General features: G+C 34.5%; 2 protein-coding genes across 3 annotated transcripts; one reads left to right on the top strand and one right to left on the bottom strand.

The window, feature by feature from the left end:
- Positions 1–1,567: 1,567 nt before the first annotated feature.
- Positions 1,568–7,531, top strand: LOC132182470 (protein TPX2-like). Of its 2 annotated transcripts, none has more exons than XM_059595724.1 (16): positions 1,568–2,246; positions 2,636–2,791; positions 3,192–3,351; positions 3,648–3,756; positions 4,485–4,535; positions 4,722–4,822; positions 4,929–5,007; positions 5,138–5,200; positions 5,287–5,337; positions 5,417–5,475; positions 5,836–5,908; positions 6,057–6,116; positions 6,263–6,328; positions 6,426–6,471; positions 6,660–6,736; positions 7,128–7,531. In XM_059595724.1, the coding sequence occupies exons 1-15, from the start codon at positions 2,075–2,077 to the stop codon at positions 6,680–6,682; spliced, it is 1,269 nt and encodes a 422-aa protein (XP_059451707.1). In that variant the 5' UTR covers positions 1,568–2,074; the 3' UTR covers positions 6,683–6,736; positions 7,128–7,531. The 2 variants fall into 2 exon arrangements, with proteins under 2 accessions (XP_059451707.1, XP_059451706.1); XM_059595723.1 differs by having other exon boundaries at positions 6,426–6,483.
- Positions 7,532–9,855: 2,324 nt separating this feature from the next.
- On the bottom strand, positions 9,856–17,408 carry LOC132182704 (LRR receptor-like serine/threonine-protein kinase ERL1). Its single transcript, XM_059596022.1, has 27 exons — positions 17,116–17,408; positions 16,409–16,547; positions 16,208–16,279; positions 16,030–16,101; positions 15,836–15,907; positions 15,671–15,742; positions 15,304–15,375; positions 15,033–15,104; positions 14,859–14,930; positions 14,658–14,726; positions 14,430–14,501; positions 14,240–14,311; positions 14,089–14,160; positions 13,934–14,005; positions 13,780–13,851; positions 13,592–13,663; positions 13,419–13,490; positions 13,267–13,338; positions 13,095–13,166; positions 12,920–12,991; positions 12,747–12,818; positions 12,591–12,662; positions 12,450–12,523; positions 12,169–12,300; positions 11,754–12,092; positions 10,914–11,284; positions 9,856–10,574 (listed from the first exon to the last, which is right to left on the bottom strand). Exons 1-27 carry the CDS (start codon positions 17,228–17,230, stop codon positions 10,200–10,202), a joined length of 2,982 nt encoding a protein of 993 aa, XP_059452005.1. The 5' UTR covers positions 17,231–17,408; the 3' UTR covers positions 9,856–10,199.
- Between the last annotated feature and the right edge of the window lie 7,974 nt (positions 17,409–25,382).

The following is a 25,382-nucleotide window of genomic DNA, read 5'->3' as shown; positions in this document are numbered from 1 at the left end:
ATACAATTGTACATAGAAGTGGAAATAACCACAAGGATTTTCTCAATTTTCAATGAAATTTATATTATTTATTTATTACCAGGATTTAAAGTTAGTGCATTTAATAATGTACATGATTTCACATTATTATTATTATTTTAAAAGATGCATCAACGACTTCATATATACTCCTTGGATGAACTATTCTTTGAAAGGGTTAGCGGGACCATTGTTCAATTTGTTCCAATGGCCATGCCCAAGCCTTAAAAAAAATTAAAATTATATGGATATTTTAAACCCAAAATTAAGTTGCCCTCTTCCCAAAAGGGAAAAAAATGAGAAGAAAAATTTAACTTAACTCCCAACTTTCAGCAATTTTACAATTATTCCCTTAAATTTCAAAAACTTTCAATTTAGTGTATATATTGAGAGGCAGTGTCACACACATATCAAACAATATATATATATATACTTCAAGAAGTCCCTTTTTAGTTCTTTGTAGCGAGTTAATTTGTTTGTTCATATTTCATTTTGAAAAATGCTTCTCCTAATTCCAGATGAATATTATTTTTTAAAAATTAAGTAAGAAAAATAAAGATTAGTTTATTTTTATTAGAAAATAATATCCACATAGAATCAAAAGAATACTTAGCATTCCTCTTTCATTTTTATTCCATTCCTTTGAATTAGTCACATAGGACAAATGATTGTTAGCATCATTAAGGATTATCATTGACCCAAATTGGTTAAGTTTATATGAGGCAATAAAAAAAAGACAGAAATTTTCTCCAAACCAATCGGGAAAAAATATCATCCAACTCATTTAAAATAGTGTCAAGTATCTAAACATTTAAAATACACATTAAATTCTTAAGGTCATTAATAACAATTTACTAACTTAGACTAATGTTTTAAATATTTATAGACACTTTGCACTATTTTAAATGAGTTGGAAGATATTTTCTTTAGACTAGTTTGGAAGAAATTTTTGTCCAAAAAAAAATTACGTATTTATATTTATATAAAAAAATTCCAACCGGCATCTCGATCATATGTATTGCATTTTCATGTGAGTAATTTGAGTGTTTCATATAGAATATACATTATATTGGATCGAAATGCATTAATATATTCAAAATGATAATTGCATAAATAAATTTGTTGAATTTTTTCATAAGTAAAGTTAGATATTATAATTTTTATTTTATAATTGTCTAACAATATTGACATGACACTCTAAATTAATTAAAATTTTTTTTATTTAAAGAGAATTAATCAAAAAATTAGTTGAGAGTGTTACGTCAACTTTATCAAATAAATATTTACTAGAATTATATCATATAGAAAGAAAAAAGATTGATATTTAAAATAATTTTATCCATTCATGCAATAATATTTGCAGATAAGCACAAGAGCCGAGGACATAATCGTCATACAAATTGGGATCGTCATCCACCCGTCTACTCCATCGGACGGTCTCGGAAGGGAGACCCCACCAGTTCAAAAATTCGGGCCCTTCTCAAAATTGGGCGCTATAAAAGTCCGCTCCGCCCTCTTCCTCTCTCGCTCTCTCCTCCAAAGCCTCCTTGGCACATACCGAAATTCTCGCCGCTCGCTCCGATTCAATTTTTTTCCTCACAAGACTTTTAGGGTTTTACCACATCACAGAATTCCCAAATTCCTCTCTCTTTCTCTCTATATGATTCCCGGAAAATATATCCCGAGACAGAGAGATTTGCCGGGAAAATTAAGGAGAGAGAGGGAGATTGAGTGGTTGATGGAGGTTTGAAGGGAATGACCGGAACTTTCTCTCTCGTTCGCTGAGAAAGAGAGAGAAAGTGAGGGAAAGTCAATGACGTTTGTTTGGTTCATTTTTCTGAAGCAGTGAAACAAAGAGCTTTCTTCTTTCTTTCTCATTTTCCCGTGAAAGTTACCTAGAAACAAGAAAGGAAAAGAAAAGACGGAGAAGGAAAATATTTAAATAATTATAATAATAATAATTTAAGATTTTTACGATATCAATGGCGTTCCTTGGGCTCTTTGCCTGAAACGTGGTTCTGATACTGTGGAATTGAAGCGAGAGCGATAGAGAAAAATGGACGACGACATGGAGGAATTTGTTGTGGAGCCGTTTGTGGCTGAAGAAATCGATTTTGATTACGAGTTCGATGCGCCTCGCTCCTACGATTTCACTTGGCCGGAGACGGATCTGGAGGCCGGAGAAGCCGAGCGCTGGTTCGAATCAGCACAAAGTTATCCGCCTTCGCGTAAGCATTTCCACAGCTCAAATCAAAGTTTGATTCATAGATATGATTATATTGCTTACAAGTCATGAGGTTGCGTTGGTTTTTTTAATTTTAAATATTTGGTACTATGGTGTTTTGATATATATATATATATTGATATTTGTTCACATGTCACTTTTCTTTTGTCTTTTTTATTTTTTATTTTTTTACGAAGTTATGGTATCTGAACATGGCTCTGTTTGTTCAAATTTTCTTTCCCCTTTCTTTCTTATTTTCTGTTTTCAAAACAAAAATATTAACAAACAACCCAAAAAGCAAAATATTCACAATCACATTAACAAAACAGAGCAAAAAATGCGCCCACTACTATTGCTTTTTAATTTTATTTCTTTGTAATGATTAATTTCTAGCTTTCGTCCTAAAGTTCAAGTGGCCAAAAGACGTTCCTGTAGAAAATACGAGCACCTATGCTAAACCCAGAAATGATGGAAACATGGATTCCATTGGGAATTACTCTGACAGCTGCATGGGTTCTGAAGTTTCTGCAACAGATGATTCCAACAAAGGTACCATTTTCACTGATTTCTTCAGCTTTTTGTGTAGCCAGTTAGCCTCATGGTTTCATGCAACTTTTTATTTCCTGTACTTATCATTATAAATGGCTCAATGATGGTGTTAGTATATTTTTTCTTTAATCATTTGCTATGTTTGAGAAACTTTTGCGCATTTTCATGCTTTATACGGTTCTGAAATTCTGAACTACAATCACAAGCTACAATTTACCAACAGAAATATGGTGTCTCTGCATCAAGAATCATGGCATTCAAGTTCCTTGATCCTTTGTAAAGAACAAAGTTACCTACCCTTCATTAAACATTTGCCTTAACAAACTTTTTAGTGTTTCTTATTGTTCTTCTGTATGTTTCTTCTTGTTGTGCAACTAATTACAGACTCATATATCTCCAGGATATTATAATCAGATGGCTCAAGCTAGTCCAAAAGCTAAAACAAAGTCCCCAGTGAAGTCAACATTAACAAGGAGTTCAACTTTAATGAAACCAACAGCAAGTCATTTGGCCAAGCAGAATAAACCTCAAGAAATTCATTCCACGCGATTCTTGAGAAGGTGTTTGTTATTTCTTATCTACCTTTCTGATTGGCGACAGTGGCCTGTCTATACCTATTCTCCACTTTTCTTTTCTTTTTCACTAGCTGCCATTGTTTCCCTGTTGGGTTTTCTACCATAGATTGATAAATGAGAGTCGAGCTGTGTTTATTCAATGTTATAAAAGATGTCAAAGCATTTTTCTTTTCCTTATGGTTTGAGCACTTCTAATATTTGGAATTTTTGTTTGGAAATAAAAATTTTATTATTATCTCCTTCTATTATTGCCTTTATTTCTTTTGGCCTTTACCATATAGGTTTCAGAATAAGTTAGAGAACATTGATGAAAGCAGTTCACGGAGTGCTTATGTAATTGACTGCCAAGCTACCAAAAGACAAAAGTTGGAGACTGGTTACTTAAAGAAGGTGCAGTAAAGTTTGTTAATTTGCTTTTTCGATGTCTTTCATCTGTTTATAATCGTTATATTCATGAGATCTGGATCACTTGTGTATATAAACTACGTCTTTAAACTGAAGGTTTACTCTAACATTAGATATCTCTGTTCCAGGCCAGAAAAAATAAATTAAATATTATTTGTTTTCAAAATCGATATTAGAAATATATCTTAGTGATATACTGTTAATTCAATCCTGATCGAGCTTGAGATATTTGTACGTCATTCACTTCATAGAAGTGGGTCATTTTTCAAACCAAACATGTAATGATCTGTTTCAAATGAATATTGAGACTTACTTTAGACATAGTGAAGGAAATACTAGACTGGTAAGAATTTAAGAATTGGGATTCTCTGCATTACTTCCTGGAACATGCTAGGACTGGTAAGACTACTTTGTAGCTACCACAATGCTTCTGTTAATTTTTCACATTTTCCTTTTCTTTCTTACATCCATTCTATTAGTTATACAACATATATAGCATCTTCTTGTTCTTTTAATATTTATCTGGAATTCTTAGCTTTTTTCTGATTGTACCTCTTATATTTTTTGTTTGTCGGAAATTTTGCCTCCCTGGAAGTTTTCAGCTTGCTAAACTTCTAGAATATTATTTGAATCCTGTTATATACAGTATTTAATCGTTAGCATCAATCTCTCATACGTTATTTCTAAGAGCATTTCTTAATTTTGCAAAGCAGGTTGCTCACCTGAAGCATCAATCTCTTTTGCTACACAGGTTACCTAATAAGGTACGCTGCATCTGTCAGTGAGTATATGCCCATACTTAGATCACAATTGCCCTCTACTAACCATGTGTTGTTTAAGACATCGTAATTACATTTATACATAATGTGTTTCTTTAGTATAGGCTAGTTTTGTTAATGTTTTCTATATCTTCTGTACATTAACCAATTGATTTTGAGTTGTTATTGCAGGTTGAAACTGTTGATGTAAACTCTGTTGTGCGTAGTAGACCTGAAGTTACCATTCCTAGAGAACCTAATCTGGCAACAGCACGTAGGGCACAAAGAGATAGGTATTGCATTTTTCTCAAATTATGATTGTCCATTTAAACATCTCGAGGTTGAAATACCAAAATCTGCCTAATGCGCTGATGACATGTTCGATGTTCCGAATGGCAGGTGTAAGATCAAAACAGAGTCGGGTCAACATGCACAATCAAGTGCTTATAGCTTCAAAGCACGCCCTTTGAACAGAAAAGTTCGTTCTCATGCAGCTTATAAACGATTCATATGGAATTTTGGGGGAACTATAAATTTTTGAAGATATTTGAGATGATATATTTAAGGCAATAACACGTGATCTTTTAATACAATATTGGGCTTTGCAGATTCTTGAGGCACCTTCATTTCCTCTTCCTAAAAAGAGCATACCACAGCTGCAAGAGATTCAAGTAATTAGTAAACGTGTTTGTTACCTGCGTCATTGAATAGTGGGTGCTTTTTTGGAATATCTTGACAAAATTCAATTGCTTTTTAGGTGTTTCACTTGAAGACCTCAGAAAGGGCTATGCAACGCGCGTCTAGTAATGTAGGTCATAAAGATAATCATTTCCATTAGATGTTTATATGTTCTCCAATATCAGAAGTTAATAATCTCCTTATTGCAGGCAGGGAATATATCTAAATGCAACTCTGTTTCACAAAGTGAAACTGTGGACAGTAAAAGGTAAAAATGTCTAAAATTTTATCTTCTGTCATTTCAAAGCCGAATATGCAACTTTCAGATCTCTCCAGTGTGCTATGTTTGTAATATAGTACTTAAAGAATAATATACTTCATTGGTGTTCTCGGTGGTGCTTTATGCATATTTCTGAGCTTTTGGTTTCTTTGCAGTCTTAATACTTCCCAGATCTGCAATTCATTTTTTCTTTAGTCAAGAATCACATAGTTAACTATCCACTTTCCTTCTTAATTATTTATTCTATATCCTAGTGATGGTTCTTCATACATTCAAACAGTTTGTATATATTTTTTACAATATATCCTTATTAGAAGCTTATGGTTTACATGGTTAATTGTCTTGCAGTCTAAATGGTGATGCTTTAAAGCGGAACTGCAAAACAGTTAACAAAGTCAAAGCCCGTCCTCTTTATACAAAGGTGATTTAATTATTAACATTTGGAAGCCCTTTATTGACATTTTAATTATTACTTAGAAATCCTTTATGCACAATTGTTTATATTGCTGGTTTAGTATTTCTAAAGCCATTCCTTCTTTTAACATTTGGCTTATACTTCCTTCATCTAGGAATTCAATTTTTTAACTGATAAGAAGTTTCCTGAGCCACCAATAGAATTACTTAGTAAGGTATGATATAAGTTGGGGTATTTTGTGATTTATTCTTAACTTTCCTTTGGAGTGGGTTTACGCCTATAGTATTGTCAATTAATTTTTGTCCAGATTAATATCATGTCATATTCACATGCCTACTAATATCCTGCTTTAATTGACAGCTCTCCTTAGCATCGGATTCCCACCCTAATGGGGAATCTCAGTCAAAAATGTACCAGCCCACTAAGGTTTGTTTTTCAAACTTTGCTTTTTGGAAGATAGAAACTTTTATAATGTATTTTGTACTCTTACTAATATGTCAGTGCTTTCGTTGCTCTAATGAAGGTTGCTAAAGAGAACACACCAGGTCCTTTCCATCGAGCACGAGTGTGTCAGTATCATAGTATGGCTGCTTACAATACTAGCATTTTGTAGTTTCTGTTAATCCAAATTACAGGGAAAAGTAGTATTTGAGATTACTTTGTTATTTTAAGTTTCATTGTATTTCTTGTTCTGCATTAATGCTCGTTATCTCATAACATTCAAATAGCATTTGATAACTTTGGTCAAATAATGCAGCAATTGGGTTGGAAGTGGTATGAATGTGGGCGCTACAGGAGGATTCCTGAAAGTGGACCACAACTACACATTAACAGGTAGCACGAGATTCTAGTGAAATTTGATTTGAAGTAAGATCTTGTTATTTTTTCAGTCTCATTGTCTGGGATGCTAGATACTCGCCAAGAACTCTTGCAAGCTAACATTTATTTTAAAGTGAAAAATATAATCACTACATTTTATTTATTACACTGATTTATTGATCGCAATTCTGCATGTCTCTTTACTATTGTTCCATAAAATTTTGAGTTCTGATTTTTTTTTTCCTTACGACCATTAAAGCATTAGCAAATATCATGTTTGTCATTTGACATTAGGGTATAAATGGCTTTTATAATGCTTATGCTAATTTTCCATAATACTATTTAGTTAATATGTTGGTCATATGCCATGTTGAATTGGTATATACTTATTACCTTAATATCACAGGAGCATGGAAAGTACGCTGAGAACAAGAGCACAAGTGATTTTATAATGCTTATGCTTTCTCACACCAACATAAAAAGGCAGAGGAAGCAAGATTTTGCCTATGCTCTACAAGTGCATTGCTCAACAATGTGGAGCAGCTGGAGCTTCTTTGTACATGGGATGACTTTCACGGAAGGTGAATCACAGGGTGTATTATAGGGAAATAATAGGTCATTTTTGCCAAAGAAATTGTAATCCTTGTTTTTGCGTTTGTAGTTTTTTCAATAAATTTTTAGAGGTCAGTCGTGTACAGCGTTAAAGTATCTAAACCTTTATTCAGTTTCATTTTCATATTTTTTTTTTGACATGTTTGCACAAGGGGGTGAAAAGGGGGAAGGAGATTCAAACTAGTAACCTCTGTTTCATCCTTATCTTTCTTACGTTGCCTTACAGTTATGATTAGAAATTGTGTTAGATCTCTCGACTAGAATACCTAAGATTCTTCAAATTATCCTACTAAAAATCTACTCTTTTCTTGATTTTCCATTATAGGTTACATGGGCAAGTAAGATGTTGCCTTGTAAAAGATGTAGCAAATTGTAATGCACAAAATCATGTGGTATCTGAATTAGGATACTCTCCAGTTTAAATGATATTTTTATCTTCTTAATAAGTGAAAAGACAAATATCTTTTACATATAACTAACTGGAGAGGATCATGTTCCGTGATATCTAAACCTTCATGTTTTGTCTTTTTGGAGAATTTATTTTCGGTTTTGCAAGTGGATGGATTGTATATGTCCACCATAATTCCTATGTAGTTCTGTTCTGTTTACTTGAAGTGATAAAAAAAAAAAAAAAAATTGTATATACGTCCACAATAATTCCTACATTTATTTTTTTGGTAGCTTTAATTAACATGATAATGTTGAGGTGCTGAGGTGCAAAATGAGACGAGTCTCATTGGTAGGAAACGTGAGATGTTTATGTTCGTCACTGTCCTCATTTCTATTATTGTCCTTCCATGTCGCTGGCATGCTGGGAGTATTATTGCTATCAGAAATTGAAGAAGAAAAGGGGGGAATTATTTCTAAGGATCTAACGGCTAGTTATGCTTCCAGTTTTATGTGTTTATTTTATTTTATTTTTTTCCTGGGAAACTTTTACTTACCCTCTAAATTACCAGGACTTATTTTAATATCTTCCAAATTCTAAAAATTTGCAATATCCCACTGAATCTCTCTCTCTACCATACACTAGGGACGCACAAGCAAGACGATTATTAACTGTTAACAATCACTAACTATCCGGTTGCAGTTAGCGCAGTTAATAACCAGATAACTGGTTTTATAAAATATATTACATAAAATAAATTAAAAATAACAATAATTAAAAAATGGGATATCAATTGGTGAGCTTTTACTTAGAGAAAGAATAAGCACTATATGATGCAGTCAACTCTTGCTTTCGTTTTTTTCTTCTCCAAATATGAGTATTGGCCGTATTATTTCTTCTCCAATTTCTTTGGTATTCACAAATGCATTTTGCTCAAACCAAAATTCAACTACATTAACTTACAAAAAAAAATCAACTACATTCTTATAACGATAGTCGACAGGGCATGCTTGCTAAAACAATTTTGGAAAAACCTTCTATCAGGTCGGTCTGCAAAAGGCCACTTTTGCAGCAACCAATAGAAGCCTGACACATCACCTAAAGCACAAAAAATACACAAAAATAATCTACAACTAAATACACTGGATTTTTGATGAAACAAGTCCTCTCCGTGGATCTGCACAAGAGATCTGTGAGTCTGCTGAAACAAGCCCGCTCCGGTGGATCCTTCTAGGGTGATAGAATCTTAAAGAGTTAACATTCTACTTCTAGGTTTTAATTTTGAATTCATAAACGAGTTTTGAAACATTAGAAACGAATTTTGAGACATTAGAAACGAATTTTGAGGCTGGGTTTGGCTGAAAAGAGGCTAAAGAGGGTGACTCACGACTAGGTCACGGCCAGACCCAGCTGTGGAGAGTATACCCATCAGAAAAAACCAAAAAAAAAAAAAAAAAACTGAACATGCCACAAACACCGGTGGCCGACCGTCAATAAGGGGGAGAGGGAAGAGGAAAGAGAGAAAAAGAGAAAAAGTAGAAGAGGAAACACTGGGTTTGAAGAAGAAATCTCGTCGGCAGCGATGGAAGATGAGGAAGAAAGGCAGAGACTTCCGTGGGATGAAAAAGAAATCCTGTGTTTTCACCATATCCTATTCCATAAGCTGTGCTTCCCTTCCTTGTCATTGACCGCATAGTTGGAGCTCTCAACAGTTTTTATTTAATAAATACTAATTCGGGTATTTTTGTTTGCAAATTGCAATACAAGACCCGAGCCGGACGAGCTAGTATTTATTATTTATATTGAAAAAAGAGAGAAAAACTCTACATCTTTTCAAAATTAAAAAGCCATTAACAATTACTCATTAGTTTAAAATTTTATATTAGCGCCTAGAAATTAAAGGAATAGTTCAAACGGGGCCCCTAACACAGGAATCCCAACAAATATACGACGTGAAATATTTTCAGGGTCTCTCTACTTAAATATCTGAGCCGCGCAGTTTGCGACAGACTGGACCCGACCATCTTTTATTTTACCTTTTAGCATAAAAGCCTTAAAAATACTCGTGACTGAGCATGTCTGTGTCTCAGAGAAGTACCATCTTTTACTGAATCATCAGCTAAAACTTGTGGAAACTTTCAAAGACAAAGCATTTAAAGGGCCAGTAAATACAACTAGTATTAAATATAGAAGAGCATAGACAAAGCTGTCAGCAAGTTCTACAACAAAATAAAATATTACAGATTCAGGATTTTGCTTGTACCAAAAGGTTCGGAGAATCACCGTCCAAAAATGGGTCTAATGTATATATATCAGACTACCTAAGCATCAAAATAAATTTTGCCAGGAACCAAGTCGATCAATCCAGATATTCAACTTGTCCAAAACTTGGGATTTTCCTCATTTCCGTGCTTTGTTTCAATTTTCTTTTTGTTTTTGATATGATGGATGCCAAAAGGACTCCAATGGAAACTTGCTTTAAAAGGTGTTCTTAGATATAACTTCTCCGAACCGAACAAACCACTGAGCATCGGCCGAATTGTTCTCTTGATGAACTTGTGGCTGCCGTTGCTGTTGCTGCATTTTTGATTGTTGCTGCCCCTTGTCAATCACAAATTGAGCATAGTCGATGGTCTTTGGCAGATCAGAACCAGGTTTTCTTGGGGTCGCTGGAAGCAGGGAGACTAAAACCCTTGCAACCTCGTGCATGGTTGGCCTCTCAGTAGGGTTCCGCTTCGTGCACAGTAAAGCAAGTTGGAAGGTCTTCCTGACATGGGCTAAATCCATGCATGTCACAGAAACCTCAGGATCAACAGCCTCCATTACTGTATTATCATCTGCCTTGGACAGTATCTGAGAAATTAAAAAACAATCATGTGAAAAACAAGGTGAAAAAAGTAAAACTTTACCAGCTAATTGGATCAAACTTTAGGCTTAAATCGGCTCAGGTTGGTGATTTGGCATGGACTTGAGAGATCCAGTGCCTTCGACACAATTCAGAAATAGATATTCCATTATTCTTTTTCAGTTCGATCAAATGTCCAAGCTCTTGCAAAACTTAAGGAGACATTCCCATATCAACAGAAATCATTTTATTGGCCAACCAAAACAGACCACTACGCCCAGTTTGACCTGACCTAGCACTTCAACTATAGATCAACACACTCTATGACAATGTATACAGAAACATACCAGTTGATGCAAGTTTGACTCATTTTCCACTGCCTTCTTCCCGGTCAGAAGCTCCAGAAGAACAATACCAAAGCTATAAACATCTGATTTTTCATTAAGCCGGGATGTTCGAGCATACTCTGGGTCAATGTAGCCAATTGTTCCAAGAACATAAGTCGATGCATGTGATTTTGCAGTTGAGATAGATTTAGCAATCCCGAAATCAGAGAGATGAGCCACAAAATTCTCATCCAGCAGGATATTGGAGGATTTCACATCCCTGTGTATGATTCTGGGGTTGCAATCATGATGAAGATAAGCAAGTCCCTGACCAGCCCCGACAGCTATTCTCAGTCGTGTCTCCCAATCAAGTTTAACCTTCTTTGATGGACCTGACATATTCAGCTCAAAACAATCAGCGGTAGTCAAAGCTAACCTATAGTAAACAACTTCCAGTAGAGATATGAGATGCATGCCTAATTAATTGAAGATATAATTTAAACAAATATAATTCTAGCATAATGGTCATTCACTATGCTGAAAAAATCCAACAATTTTATGCGAAGAAAAGATATTGGCGGGTATACTCTTAATGTTAATTAAAAACAATTTGACAATCTCAAAATCATCAGCCAAAATAGATTTGCCAGTGCAAATGTTTACAGAAGAGGTCCCTCAACAGTATGTTCCTAAATCCAAACAAAAATAGTGCAGCTTTCCTCCAGAACTTAGAAAAACTTCCTGTGCCCAAAATACTGAAGATGACAGCATACTTTTGAAATACATACGGAAACTATCATAAGTACTCATACAAAACTAACTAAAAGAACCAAGCAACAAAATCAGTTCAAGCAAGCTAACCATGAAGAAGATCCCACAGAGAACCATTTTCCATGTAGTCATAGAAGAGAAGGTTTCCATAGGGAGACAGAGCATAACCATGCAAGCTGACTAGGTTCCTGTGTCGGATGCTGCCAATGGTTTCAAGTTCAGTTTCAAATTCTCTCACGTTGTTTGGAGATTGGTTGTAAAGTCGCTTAATTGCAATTGGCCGGGAATTCTTCAAGACACACTTGTACACTGTGCTAGAAGCACCATACCCAATAATATACTTCTCACTCAAATTCTCGGTGATTCTCATTATATCATCAAAGCTGTGAATTGCCATATCCATGTGAAGAATTACAATTGAGGGGGTACCTAGAAAGAAAAGAAACATACCTCAGGATCTGGAGTTCAAAAACAAAAGTACAATTTTACAAGCCTAGTGTCATACCTTGCCCAATCCCTTTAGATCCCTTTCCCAATTGCTTTGGTTGGTTAGATTTGTAGACAGCAACTATTACCATACACAATAATGTGATGAAGCCCAGTGTCATACATACAACCGCAGCTGTAGAGAAAAGAGCTGGAAAAGAGAAATGGACTTAGTTGTTTTGTTAGATTAGGATAAAATCCCAACCCCACAAAAGTCTGTCATTATTACATGTATAATATTAACTGAATAATATTAGGCCCGCCCCAAACATAATGACAGCTGAAGAACTGGTGTAGTACCTCTGGCTTTTGGCATGTAAGGTCTACATATTGATCCCAACCAGTTGCCACATAATAATGGGTTTCCAATGAAGCTGATACAAATGAACAAAAAATGATTACAAGAGCCATTAGATAAATACAATCAATTTCTTCCCATACCTGTCTGGAGAAAACCGCGAAAAGTTCCTCAAAGGAGGTACAACTCCCGATAAGTTATTGTAAGAGACATTCCTTAAATGTAAAGCAATCAAGTATCAGAGCGGGTTCAAGAACAACATAAAAGATTGCAGAAGAGGAACAGGGAAGTAAACTTACAGAGTGGCAAGACTGAAACAATTTGCTAGTTGATCAGGAATTTTTCCATGCAAGTTGTTGTTGTTAAGAATCCTACCATAAAAATTTTACAAAAAATTTAGGAGAAACCCAGAAATGTGCTAAGCAACAATACTGTCATCAAATTAGCAAGGGGGTAGCAGACAGTTACTCACAGAGAGAGAATATTTTGCAACTGACCCAACTCTGGAGGGATGCTATCCGAGAGATTATTGAATGACATATCACTACAATTGGAGATCAATATCATTACCGATATGAAAATGGCAAAAGGTTAAGGCTCAAAATTACTCCAAACAAATAGAACCACACATCAGCTCAAAAACTCACATAATCTGTATGCTTCTGAGGTTGCCAAATTCAGCTGGTAGAGGACCATCAAAATGATTGTTGCTTAAATTCCTATATGTAACGCATGAAAATATCAATGCAAGACAACAACAAAAAGAGTCCAGAAAACAGAGAAAGGAAAACTTAAGAGAAAAACTTCAATTACACTTACAGAGTGAGAAGATGCTCTAGATCACCAACAGAAGCGGGAACAGGTCCAGTGAAATTATTACCAGAGAGATCCCTGAAAACATGGTAATACATGAAGCCTGCTCAACTTCGGTGGATACTAACTGGCTAAAACAATTTGGTCATGAAACTTACAGTGTATCAAGATTAATAATATGTCCCAGCTCTACAGGTATCCTGCCTTTGAAACTATTTGCTGAAAGATTTCTGTTGGTCCAGAAAAAATCCGTCCATCAATCAAAAGGAAAATATGTTCAATTGAATCTTTTAACTATCACAGATTTTAAATTCAGCGAGTCAACACTTACAGATAAGTCAAACTCCCCAGATTGCGTAAACCCAATGGGATTGATCCATTTAATTGATTACCATGCACATTGCTTCAGGGGAGGTGAGAGAAAGCAAAAATAAATATCAAATGCATAAGAATTTAAGGTGCATTAAATCACAAGGACAGAAATGTATGTCATATGTCATGACCAGAAAGATATCATACAATTGATTCAATGCTGTGCAAGAGCTGATGTTTTGTGGAATGGGTCCCTCAAGCTCATTGTTGGCAAGATTCCTGAGGCATAGTATGACAAGCCAATTAACGACAATATTGTTGTAAATGACAAAATAACACAAAGTATAGCAACAAGACGCACAATTCAAACAACTGCTCCAGCTTCCCAAGTTCAGCAGGAATCTGCCCAACCAATTTGTTGTCATTTAATTGCCTGCAAAAACGTCTAGCTCAGCACAGCAAATATAAACAAATCACACATCTGAAAGACTTTTGTATTTGTAGGAGATATCTCACAAGTAGCTAAGTTTTGACATATTGCCGATCTCTGGAGGAATTGGCCCACTAAGCTTGTTGCCATGGAGGTACCTGGCGCAGCAAAATAACTGTCAAGACAAAAATTCAACATATAGAAAATTTATTTCCTTCTCAGGCAGCAGGAACTCACAGTTTGCCCGTGTATGACAAGTTGCCAAGAATTGGTGGTATTGGCCCAATAAGTTCATTCTCACTCAAATCCCTGAGAAAGTTGACACAACAAATTTGTAACTTGTAACAGCCACAACATACACACTGCAACTAAAATACCAAGATATAAAAAAAAATCTTCATATCATAAGAATAAAACCCATACTTACAGGACAGCAAGGGCTTGCATTAAACCAATCACCTCTGGGATCCTCCCTGTTAGTTTATTTCCTTGCAGGGACCTAAAACAAAAAAGGCATTGTAGCTGTAATGTCGTCCCATGCCAATCCAAAATGAATACAATAAAATGTTTGTGAACAGTTTCACTCGTCCTACAAATTAAACAATTCTCAAAGGGATTCAAATTGATAAAATTTTAGGTCAGGAAGAAAACTAACAGGGTTGCCACTTGTAGGAATCCAATATTGTAGGGAATCTCCCCGGTGATCTGATTGTAGGATATATCCCTGAAATGATTATCAAGAATAATGAAAATTACAGATATACAAGCATACATGCACACACATACATAATTCAAACATGTATATACATGGAGAGAGAAGAGAAGCAGATGACAATTTTCCAAAGAAAAAACATACAAGATTTCAAAACTTGTGCAGTTCCCAACGCTGTCTGGGATTGTACCAGTAAGATTATTGCCTCTAACATCACTGGAAATAATACATGAAGCTATCAGTTTCATGAAAAATAAAAATGTTAAATCAAAGGAAAACAATATAAATGTAACACAAGATAAAATAATGAACACTCACAAATACCACAGGCCAGTTAACTGACACATATCAGGTGAAAGTGTCCCAGTCAATGAATTGCCACGTAACCCTCTGTAAAGAAATTTCAACCAAATGAACAAAGATTTGGAGGATTATCCTTATTTTAAACCATTGTCTTAACACAAGCGGAGTAAAGTATTCAACTAACTAAAGACTTTAAATTAGAAAAACACTATCCCCTTTGACTGGAGAATAACAAAAGGTTGGAAGAATATTCTAGTTGAACCGTGGTGATGACTCCAGAACTCACAGATATTGCAGCACTTCATTCCAGTACAGAAGTCTTGGTATCTCCCCAGTAATCTGGTTCCGAGCAAGATCACTAAAGCATAAAATCACGAGAAGGAGAATTTTTTTAGCAAAAACAAATGCACATCAATGATACTAAAATATAAATACTTAAACTAGCAGACACTAGCATAGTAGGAAATGACCACATTCTGAAATCCATGGTGCACATACACTGGAACATGTAAAACCCACAAATAAAAACTACATAAACAATCAGACACTGGCGTAGTAGGAAATTACAACATTCTGAAATCCATGGTGTGCACATACAATTTAAGGGTAAAACCCACAACACAGATTAATCCAGAGAGAAAAGGAAAGCTCACAGAGTCTTGAGGTTTGGAATCTGGGTTAGTGTTGAAGGAATAGGACCCGTCAGCTGATTGTTCTTCAAATTCCTGTATGCAGGGAATTGGATCAACTCTTAGTCAATAATAAACATGCCGATGAGAGACAGCATGCAAATAGTCAAGCTAGAGTTCAAAACGTACAAAAGCTCAAGCTGCTTAAGCTTAGACATTGAAAAGGGTATGTCCCCATACAGGATATTATCAGAAAGATCCCTACATTAAGAGTAAGAAGCCCATTAGAAAACCTGTACGCAACAAAGCTCAACACTCAAATTCACGCAGATACAGCAAAAAAGGACATAAAAGAATTAATCGATGATAAATGTAAATTGTACAGTTGAACAAGAGAAGCACAGTTCCCAATTTCATCTGGGATTTGACCAGTAAGCTTATTCCCCTGCAAGTCTCTGCGATTGTTACATTAAAGAACAGTAAGAATCATATAGAATTAGATAAACCGAAGAGGCATCACAAAAATTAAACACAATTATCATATAAGAGACCAAAACATACATGGATTGTAAGTTTCTCAAATCTCCAATGGCTGGTGAAATCTCTCCGCCCAGGTTCAAATTCGACAGATTCCTTGAACAATGTAACAAAAACCTTAGAACTAAACTAATCCAATTTAATTTTTTTTTTTTAAATCTAAAACTCATCAAGGTTAGAATGTCAAGAAAACATAGGAGCGGGCATTATAGAGAGGAGTATTACAGAGTAAGCACAGAGAGGCTGACATTGTCGCAAAAGACACCGCGCCAGGAACAGAAATCGTCGTTGTGGACGTCGTCCCAGTCAAGCAAAACATTCACGACGTTGCTAAACGAGGCCTTCATCGACATTAACGCTTTCCCTACAAACATCCCCACCATTTTTATATTGAAGAGTGAGTTTACACTCAAATATAGTATTAAAGTTTGGCTTGCAGAGATTTCTAAATACACTAAATAAATTAATACTTTATTTCTAAATCCGTGAGCTGCCCAAAAAAAAAATTGTTATCCATTGACAATCTTTTAGGAACATATAAAAAAGGAGAAGGAAAGTTCCCACGTTTAAAAAAGTGATTCTCTTTCTTCCTTTCACATTTCTCTTTATAGGCCCTGTTTGGCTGCTGAGAAAATGCGGAAAAAGAAGATAAAGAAAATGACCGGTTGACTTTGGTCAAAATGAGTTTTAAAATTCTTCAAATCCTAGGGTGTCGAAACTGAACATTTCTTTCTCGTTTTCTTCTTTCCGAGTATTCTCCTCTTTTTGAAACAACCAAACGGAAAATCGCATAACAATGTCTTCTTGGCCATTAATGGTTTCGGGCAACAAATAATAACTTTCACGTAGAGGTCAAAGCTTGCCATAGCTCCTTCAGGCTACAACAAAAAGAACCCAATAGAAACCATATCTGGAGCACAAAGAAAGCGCACCTTGGTCGTTGAGTGGTGAAGCAATGGGGGAGAGAAGAAGCAGAACGGCCATTATCAAACACACAGAAAGCTCCTTCTTGCTCCTCGTCCACTGTAAAAACCCCAGTTCCTCCATTGCGTGCAAAAACCACAACCCCTCACAATGAGCCTCACAAAGTCAGTGAGGGTGATTAATAGAAGCAGAGCTCTGGGGGTTTTCTTTTGACACACAAACGAAGTGTGAGAGAGAGAGAGAGAGCAGACGTTTTGGCGTGAACTGCAAGGAACGCTGAGAGTGTGTGTTTATGAGGGGGAGAGAGAGAGAGAGAGGGGGACTGTGTAGTACTGAGAGAGAAAGGTATAGGACATGGGCTAGAGAGAGAGAGAGAAACGTAAACGGCGGTGAAGCGACGTTAATGACTGACCGAGAAAGAGAGAGACATACACAGCGGCCGTCATTCGTACTCGCCGTTTCCCAAAGTAGCTGTAGTTTTGGACAGCTATGGTCCCAGTCCTAACCCACGCGCAGTACACGCATCGTAACAAGTGGAGGGTGCTAAGGGCCAGGGGCGCATGGGGTGCTTTGTTTTAAGGGTCGAGTGTGTTGGAGTTTTGCACGCGCTACGTGGAGTGGCGCGTGTATTAGTATCGTACAAGGAGGTAGAGAGAGAACACTGGGGGCGTGCTACTGTACAATACTGTGAGGGTGGAGGAATTGATTTTTGTTTGTATTGGAAAACTGGAATTGTTATTTCCACTCTACAATTTTTGATCCTTCCAAGGATTTTTTTTTTGGTCTGTTATCCTGATTAGGGAAAAAAGTGAAAAAGAAATACTAAGGCTGTGTTTGGCAAATGAGTGCCCAACTGGACCTAAAATCTAAAAAAATTATTCTCAAAATTAATTTCAATATTTTTATTTTATTAAATCACTTTTTATAAATATTCAAATAAAAAAATCATTACAAAATAATTTTTTTTATTTTTTTATACAAAATATTCTTACTTTTTCTCTCACATCAATCAAATATGCTACAATTTTAGCCCACTTCCTCAAGTCCACTCTTTGCCAAACATAGCCCAAATGTTTCATGTTCCTAAAATGACCAACTACATAAGAATTCCCCTTTTTTTTTTTCTTTTTTTTTTTTTGTGTGTGTTTCTTGTTTTGCTACAGACCATAAAGAAAGACAACACAACTTCGTTTCCAAGTAAACCTGAAAGAGGAAAACTTGTCTCGTTGGCCTTGTTGACATTGGTGATTTAAACCTATTTTCTAGCATTAATATTGAGTGAAAAATATTCTACCTTTATCTCTTTCTTTTCTCTTTCTTTTTTTTTTCGAATTTGACGTTTGTTTTGCCAATTTAATACATGAATTAATGATATTAATGCCAAGAAATTCTTAGTATTTAAGAGAGTGTATAAATGTATTGATTACATCCTAAGTTGGATCCAGATCCTCTCTAATTAGGAAAAAATTAGAGATTCTCTAATTATTAGTTGTGGCCATTTATTTTAAATCTAATGGTGTATAAAATTATTCAAACATCGATAAAACAAAAGCCAGCATTTAATGCCTTGATTATACAAAAGCAGCTAACATTTTATAGATCATTGAATTTAAAATGAATGGCCACAATTAACAATTAGAGAATCTTCAATTTTTTTCCGATTAGATGGAATCTCAATTCATCATAAGTCCCCTTCAGTCAAACTAATTCCTACTTCTAGAAATTGGGTTTAATATTCCTAATTTGAAGACTCAATACAAATTTTGTGACTAAATTTTTTTTTTTTTTTTTTTTTGTGAGTGACTAAAAGAAATTGTTAAATTCGCTTAAATGGGATTTTGGAAGAGTTGGTTTTGGTAGAGTCTTTAGATATGAAGTTCAAAACGTGAGAAAGCGGAAGGAATGTTATTCCTTCCGAGAGAGAGGCCTTTGAAGAGAGTTGGAGAACAGGATTTGATGGTAAAATTTATAACCGCTTGATTTCGTAATCTTGTGTTTATGGTTTAGTTTTAGTTGGTGTTGATGAGTTATTTGATTGTTGTTGGTTTTGATATTTAGATGACGTTTGTAGTCCATGAATTGGGGTTGATTTATTTATTTTTTATTATTATTATTAATTTTTTTTTTTTAGACTGAGAAGACCAATTATGAATATTCTAATTAAACATGACCATAGTCCATAGTAATATATACTTGCTGGGAGCTGCATAGGAGGGGTCTAGGCGGTGAGAATCACAGGCGTTCATTTATGTCTAACTGAGCCATAGCCTGATCAAACTTTACTAGGTCATCCGCACGGGAAGGGCCTAGATGGTAGGAACTACAGGTGTTCATTTACGTCCGACTGAGTCATAGTCTGACCTAGCCCCACTATGGCATTTGCACGAGAGGAGCTTAGACGATGGAAACCGCAGGCACTCATTTACATCCAACTGAGCCATAGTTGATCAAGCCATACCAGGGCATCAATAGGAATCTAGGGCGGTTAATAGTAATTATACATATGTGGGGATTCTGTATTACAGAGATTCAAACACACACCCTAATCACTTGGGAATTTTTTAGGGTCATTGAACCATCACTCTTGGGATTAATTTATTTGAATTGTTTACGTGTTTGTGGAGTAAATAGAGTTGTTCTCGTGGCTTTGTGAGTAGCATTTTGTTTTTTAATAGGTGAAGTTCAATACATAAAATATTTAATTGAAATTTTATGAATTAATGGAGTAAAAGTTTGAATTTATGATATTTGGCTTTGATACCGTATTAAATCATCACTTATCTAAAAAACTTAAAGTGGTAGAAAGAGACAAATTTAATCATTTAATCAATACTTTAATAAGTAGGAAAAAACGAGGAATATGAAAATTATGATTTAATAAAAGGGCGAGAGTTTTGATGAGTTAGAAGCTGTATTTTGAAAGATAATGTATTGAATGGTGTGGAGGAAGGAAATTTTTTTTTTTTTTGACATGTCCGCACAAGAGGGGAGGGGAGGGAGATTCGAACTAGTAACCTCTACTTCATTAAGTGTGGTCCCAGCCGATTAAGCTACCTCTTTGGGACATGTGGAGGAAGGAATTAATAAAGATAAATAGTTGGTTTTTTCATCTTTTATTGATTTATGTATAGGAGATCAACAAATTCATTATTAAATATGTAATCCTACATGTAAATCTCACATATTCAATGATGTATTTATAAAAAAAAAGATGAAAAAAAATAAAATAAACAAGAGATGAATATGCAATACTTTTCATTAATAAAAGAGAATTAATTAAACTTGTTGGTGTTTTCATGTCGAAAAACATGTCTACAGTGTTATCTCGTTCAAATAAGATTGGTACAAAAATTATGATATTTTTCAGGGAAAAGGAAAAAAGTGTAGGGTTTGTCATAAAATAAAGGTTAAGTGTGGGCTAGGGTATAAGATTTTAATAGTGTAATGAAAAATCAGTACCCGTAATTCCAACTTTAATAAGAATTGAGTAATAATATAAAGATGATTAATCTTTTTAAAGTCTTTTCAAATATGACGTAACTTTCAAAACTATTGATATATTAAAATTCCATAATTGAAGAATAAAATTTAAAGAAAAAGACTCTGAAAATTGAGTTGTTTGAAGTTGAAGGCCTAGACATAGTCACATAGGTGGTCGGGTGAAGAGTGTGAAAGAAAGCCTAAAAATATCATCCAAAGAAATAGGAAAAAGAAAGGCACATGCAGAAAGGTCGGCTCTGGGACCTCCATTCAATAATTAGGAAACTGTAAATACAAAAAAATTATTTATAATAATTAATTAATTATGCACACAAAGGACTGGACCACTTATATATATATAATTGAACCTAACGTGTCCCGGTCTAGTGTCTACTGCCCCTACTCCATTATTATAACTACCAAACTATAAAGCCACGTCGTTTTAAATAGAAACCAGTGAAAACAAAAGGATGATTTGGTTCGATCGGAGTGCAACGACAGCGTCAGGTTTTGCTTCGTATAAAGCTTCCCAAGCTGCTTCTCTTTTTTATAACTATTAACTACATCCTACTTTTTTTCTTTTTTCTTTACAAAAAATAAATTATTTTATATTTTTCATAAAAACAAAACATCTGGGTCCCACTATCTTGTCGGGATTATATATATATATATATGACTACTTCCGTTTTGTGGTTCTAGATCCAAACTGCAACCACCCTAGCCGTTGGATCATGTTCCGTTGGTTTCCCAATGTCGATCTACCGGTTGCATTGGGTCTCTTTTATTTTATGTTGTGTTGTCTGTTGGGTAACGGGTTCTTAAAACGGTTCAAGGGAGGATGCCTTTCCTCCTTTCTTTTTTTTTTTTTTTTTTTTTGGGTAAGTGCATCAGAAAGAAACCGAAACAAACAAGAAGAAAACAGAAAATTAGAATAAAGGAGGTGAGTCTTTGTCGAATGTAGCAGAATAAATTCTAATTGTGGCTCAATACGTGGGTGTAAAAATTTGTAATTTTGTGAACTTTTTTGGCTTTCCAAGAGTTAAAATTATCATATTTCAAAAGTTTGTAAAGTTCTCATATTCAAATTCAGCATTAACTTATAACAAATGAAGTAAAATTTTCAAAATAATTATGTTTAAATTTAAAGTATTTTTGATAAAATAGCAGATAAAACAATATAAAAAACATACCAAATGAAATTCAAATTTCAGTTAAAAATTTGGTTAAGTTGGTTATTGTTGGTTAACTAGCGAAACCAAATTTCTACCGCTCGATGTTAGAATAATGGTTGCACGACAACTATGGCTATGACGGAACGCCTTTGTTCATGGGAATAAGATTAGCCTGTCAGTCACAGTGATTAAGGCTGTTGTGAAGTTGCTGAAGGCTTACCAAGCTGTGAATTCTCATAAAGAGGGAGTTGTCCTTAAGGGGAATATAAGAGACTTCAGATGGGAAGCTCCCAACAATGATTTTGTGAAAGTAAATTGAGATGCTGTTGTGGATGAACGTAGAGGGAATATGGGTATTGATGTGATTGTTAGAGATGGCATGAAATAGGTTTTGGCTACTCTGTCATCCCCAAGAGACCATATCACCGAGCCAGACGTTGCAGAGGTTATGGCGGCACTGAGAGCAACCCTTCTATGTTGCGAGCTCAGTTTCTATAGGGTGGTTCTAGAGAGAGACCCCCTTCAAGTGGCACAGGCATTCAAGAAAGAGGGAAGGAATTGGAGTAGATATGAACATCTTATTGAGAAAGTTCAAGAGGTGCTAAGTTGTCTACAAATATGGAAGGTTAACCATGTTAGACGTCATTTCAATGGTGCAGGCCATTCTCTTGCGAAAGAAGCGCTTTCTTTAATTGTGGAACAAAGTCTTATTGAAAAAGTTTTTCATTATATTTTAAATATTATTTATGTAGAGCGTTGTACGTAACTTGGTTTTCAAACTATATAAATCATTCTATTATTTAAAAAAAAAAAACAAAAACAAAAATCTGCCTACCAACAGTCAGAAGTCGGTTGTTATCAACAACAATTTGGTAGGCATCGTTTGATAAACGATTTTGCCTGTTTTTGGCTTTACACTATTCATCACACTTTTTTATTTTTTTAATATTATATTACTTTTTTACATTATATCAATTATTTTTTATTATTATTCAAATAAAAAAATCATTACAAAACAATTTTTTTTTTTTTTTCATACCAAACCTTCTTACTTTTCACTTTAAAAAAAAATATTCTTATTTTTTTCACATCAATCTCTTCCTGCTAGAGTATCGAACCAAAACCCAAATAAAATCTTTTATCAAACGAAGCCGTAATGGTTGATTGACAATCGTAGTTTCTCCTTGGTAAAAAGAAAAGAAAAAACAAATTAAGTATTATTTTATTTATTAAAAAAAAAAAAGGTTTAAAAGCACATTTAATTGGTGGATTTAAATGTTTTAGATGCATGTATGTTTTTCATGTGATGGACAGCAATCACAGGACCCCATTTCATTTTTCAGTGACTTGGACAGCCGAGGCACACTAACATTTAAAGCAGTGTACACGTGGCAGAATCCGAGAGCATCTAGCCCCTACCCTTTAATAGGCATAGCATCGAAGAAAGTGACAGCTGACTTATGGGCAGGACTAGGTAGGGTAAAGGAGGCCTACAAAAGGACACAGCCGGCGATTTATACGCCGGTTACCGCCGTCAGCAACCCGTACCGCCGGCGTGGCTATAAATCTGGGTCCCACGCTCTGAACCTCTTTGATGGGGTCCGCGACAAGGCATTTAATATTATATTTGAGGCTTTGCTAAAAGCTTCGGTTTGATACTGAGAGATGATAATAGCAGTGTCCTGTGTGGCTGTGTTCATACGAAAAGTGGCAAATTATTAAATCGTTTGAATTAGATAATGTACTTTTTATTTATTGCTTTTTCTTTTCTTTTTTTTATTTATTTATTTTTTAATAATCTGGGTTTCTATAATGATTTGAAAGAGATTGTAGCTCCATTATTCAATTACAAACTTTATGAACTTTGTACTGCTGCCTTGGGAGGGGACCAACTCACCCTCTTTTGCATGTAATTGATGTAAAGAACTTGAAAATGTATGTATCAAAAGTCAAGAATAAGGGCATGTAATGTAATAAGCAGATATTTTGGGTTCTTTGGTAAAATAATTTATGTATTTTTGGCTTTCTAATTATGGTGTAATAATACGTAGGAGAAAGTAGTTTGTAAAAACCCTTTCAATGTGATATAAAAATGAAAGCAATTTGCTTATATACATTGAGTTGTTTTAAATACTTAAAAAGTATTGTCTAACAAGCCCTTGTAACTTTGGTTATGTTTGACAAGAGGCCGGCCTGGGAAGACGACCCATGACCCAAAACCTAATTTTTTTTTTTTTACTTTTTCTTTCAAAATCAATTTTAATATTTTTACTTTTTACATAAAATTAATAATTTTTTTATTACTATTCAAATAAAAAAATTACTATAAAATAAAATTTTTTTTTTTAGTTTATTATACAAAATTTTTTTATTTTTTTCTCTTACATTAATCAAATCTGCTACAATACCAGCCTACTTCTTAAGTCAATTCTATTGCCAAACATAGCCTTTAGGACCCATTGGTTTTATGGCAATTAGGAGAAAACATTTTAAAGCGAGAAATGACATAAAAATTTGGCTTCTTTATTATAAATGAGGAGCCATTTTGCATAAATTATGTTTATAATACACATATATATATATATATATATATATATATATAATTTTGAATTTTGCATTTTATTTTTCCATAGTAGTAATTTTTCATAGAAGCAGTAGCAGAGAGCGTGTAGGTGAGTAATGGGAGGGAGGGGACGAAAGAATGGTCAATGGTGGTCAAAGTAGTCAAACGGCGGAGGAGTTGATTTGTGAGACGTCCAGGCTACACTGCAAAGCAGCAGTTGATGTGAAAGGATTTGTGGGGCCCGCGGATGTAGTTGAGAAAATAAAGAAGGGGATTGATTATACCCATCATAGGACTCGTGACGGCTATGCTATATATGCTCTATTATTATTATTATTATTATTATTTTGACAGTTGTTTTTTAATTTAATAATACTTTTTTGAATATTTTTCTTTTTATTACTTAAAAGTTTGTTTCCCTCATTTATTATAATATTAATTAAAATAAATAAGAGAATGGGTGAGATTTAAAGAACATTCTGCAATTTATATAGTAAAGTTTAGGTAGTACAATATGACATGTGAAACGCTGCTTGTGCTCTAATGCCCACGTTTTTACTGGTCTTATTATATTATATGCATGGCCTTAGTATATAAAGCCCAGATTTTTAATCCAGGTCAGGCCGTATAATGGAACATTTGGGCACACATCCCCAGGCTGCCAGGCTATTTTTTTTTTTTTTTTTAACTATTGTTTTAAAGGATAACTTTAATTTTAATTTCAGTATTATCACGCGATTTAAAAAATTTTCAAACCTTAAAACTTTTTAATTTAAATTCTTAAACTTTCAATTGCATTCAATTTGAACTTTTTTTCATTAAATTTAAAACGTTAAAAGTGAAACAATGATGTTTATACCCTTCACTGTTTTATACAATTTCAAATTTATTCTTAATTCTAAATTAAAGAAAGTTAAAAACAAAAAAAGAAGAAGAATATATTTTGGTCATTTTAGGGGTAAATCAGGACAGTTAATGGCTAAATATAAGGGTTCAAATTGATTGCAATTAAAATTTTAGAGTCTAAATTAAGAGGTTTTGAAGTTTAAAAGAGCTTTCT

The sequence above is a fragment of the Corylus avellana genome, chromosome ca5 (genome assembly GCF_901000735.1).
Source record: "Corylus avellana chromosome ca5, CavTom2PMs-1.0".
In the NCBI taxonomy this organism is placed as follows: Eukaryota; Viridiplantae; Streptophyta; class Magnoliopsida; order Fagales; family Betulaceae; genus Corylus; species Corylus avellana.
Note: the sequence above shows the minus strand (reverse complement) of the source record. Positions and strands in the feature narration are given on the sequence as shown.

Bases quoted from the DNA above. Each gene is read 5' to 3' on its own strand.
- LOC132182470 (XM_059595723.1), top strand. From the start codon at position 2,075: ATGGACGACGACATGGAGGAATTTGTTGTGGAGCCGTTTGTGGCTGAA. The intron at 3,757-4,484 runs GTGCAGTAAAGT...TTTGCAAAGCAG, and splicing joins AGACTGGTTACTTAAAGAAG to GTTGCTCACCTGAAGCATCA. The intron at 6,484-6,659 runs GTATGGCTGCTT...CAAATAATGCAG, and splicing joins ACGAGTGTGTCAGTATCATA to CAATTGGGTTGGAAGTGGTA.
- LOC132182704 (XM_059596022.1), bottom strand. From the start codon at position 17,230: ATGGAGGAACTGGGGTTTTTACAGTGGACGAGGAGCAAGAAGGAGCTT. The intron at 15,376-15,670 runs GTGAGCTTTCCT...TTTATGCTTTAG, and splicing joins ATTCCAAACCTCAAGACTCT to TGATCTTGCTCGGAACCAGA. The intron at 12,819-12,919 runs GTGAGTAACTGT...TTTTTATGGTAG, and splicing joins TTGCAAAATATTCTCTCTCT to GATTCTTAACAACAACAACT.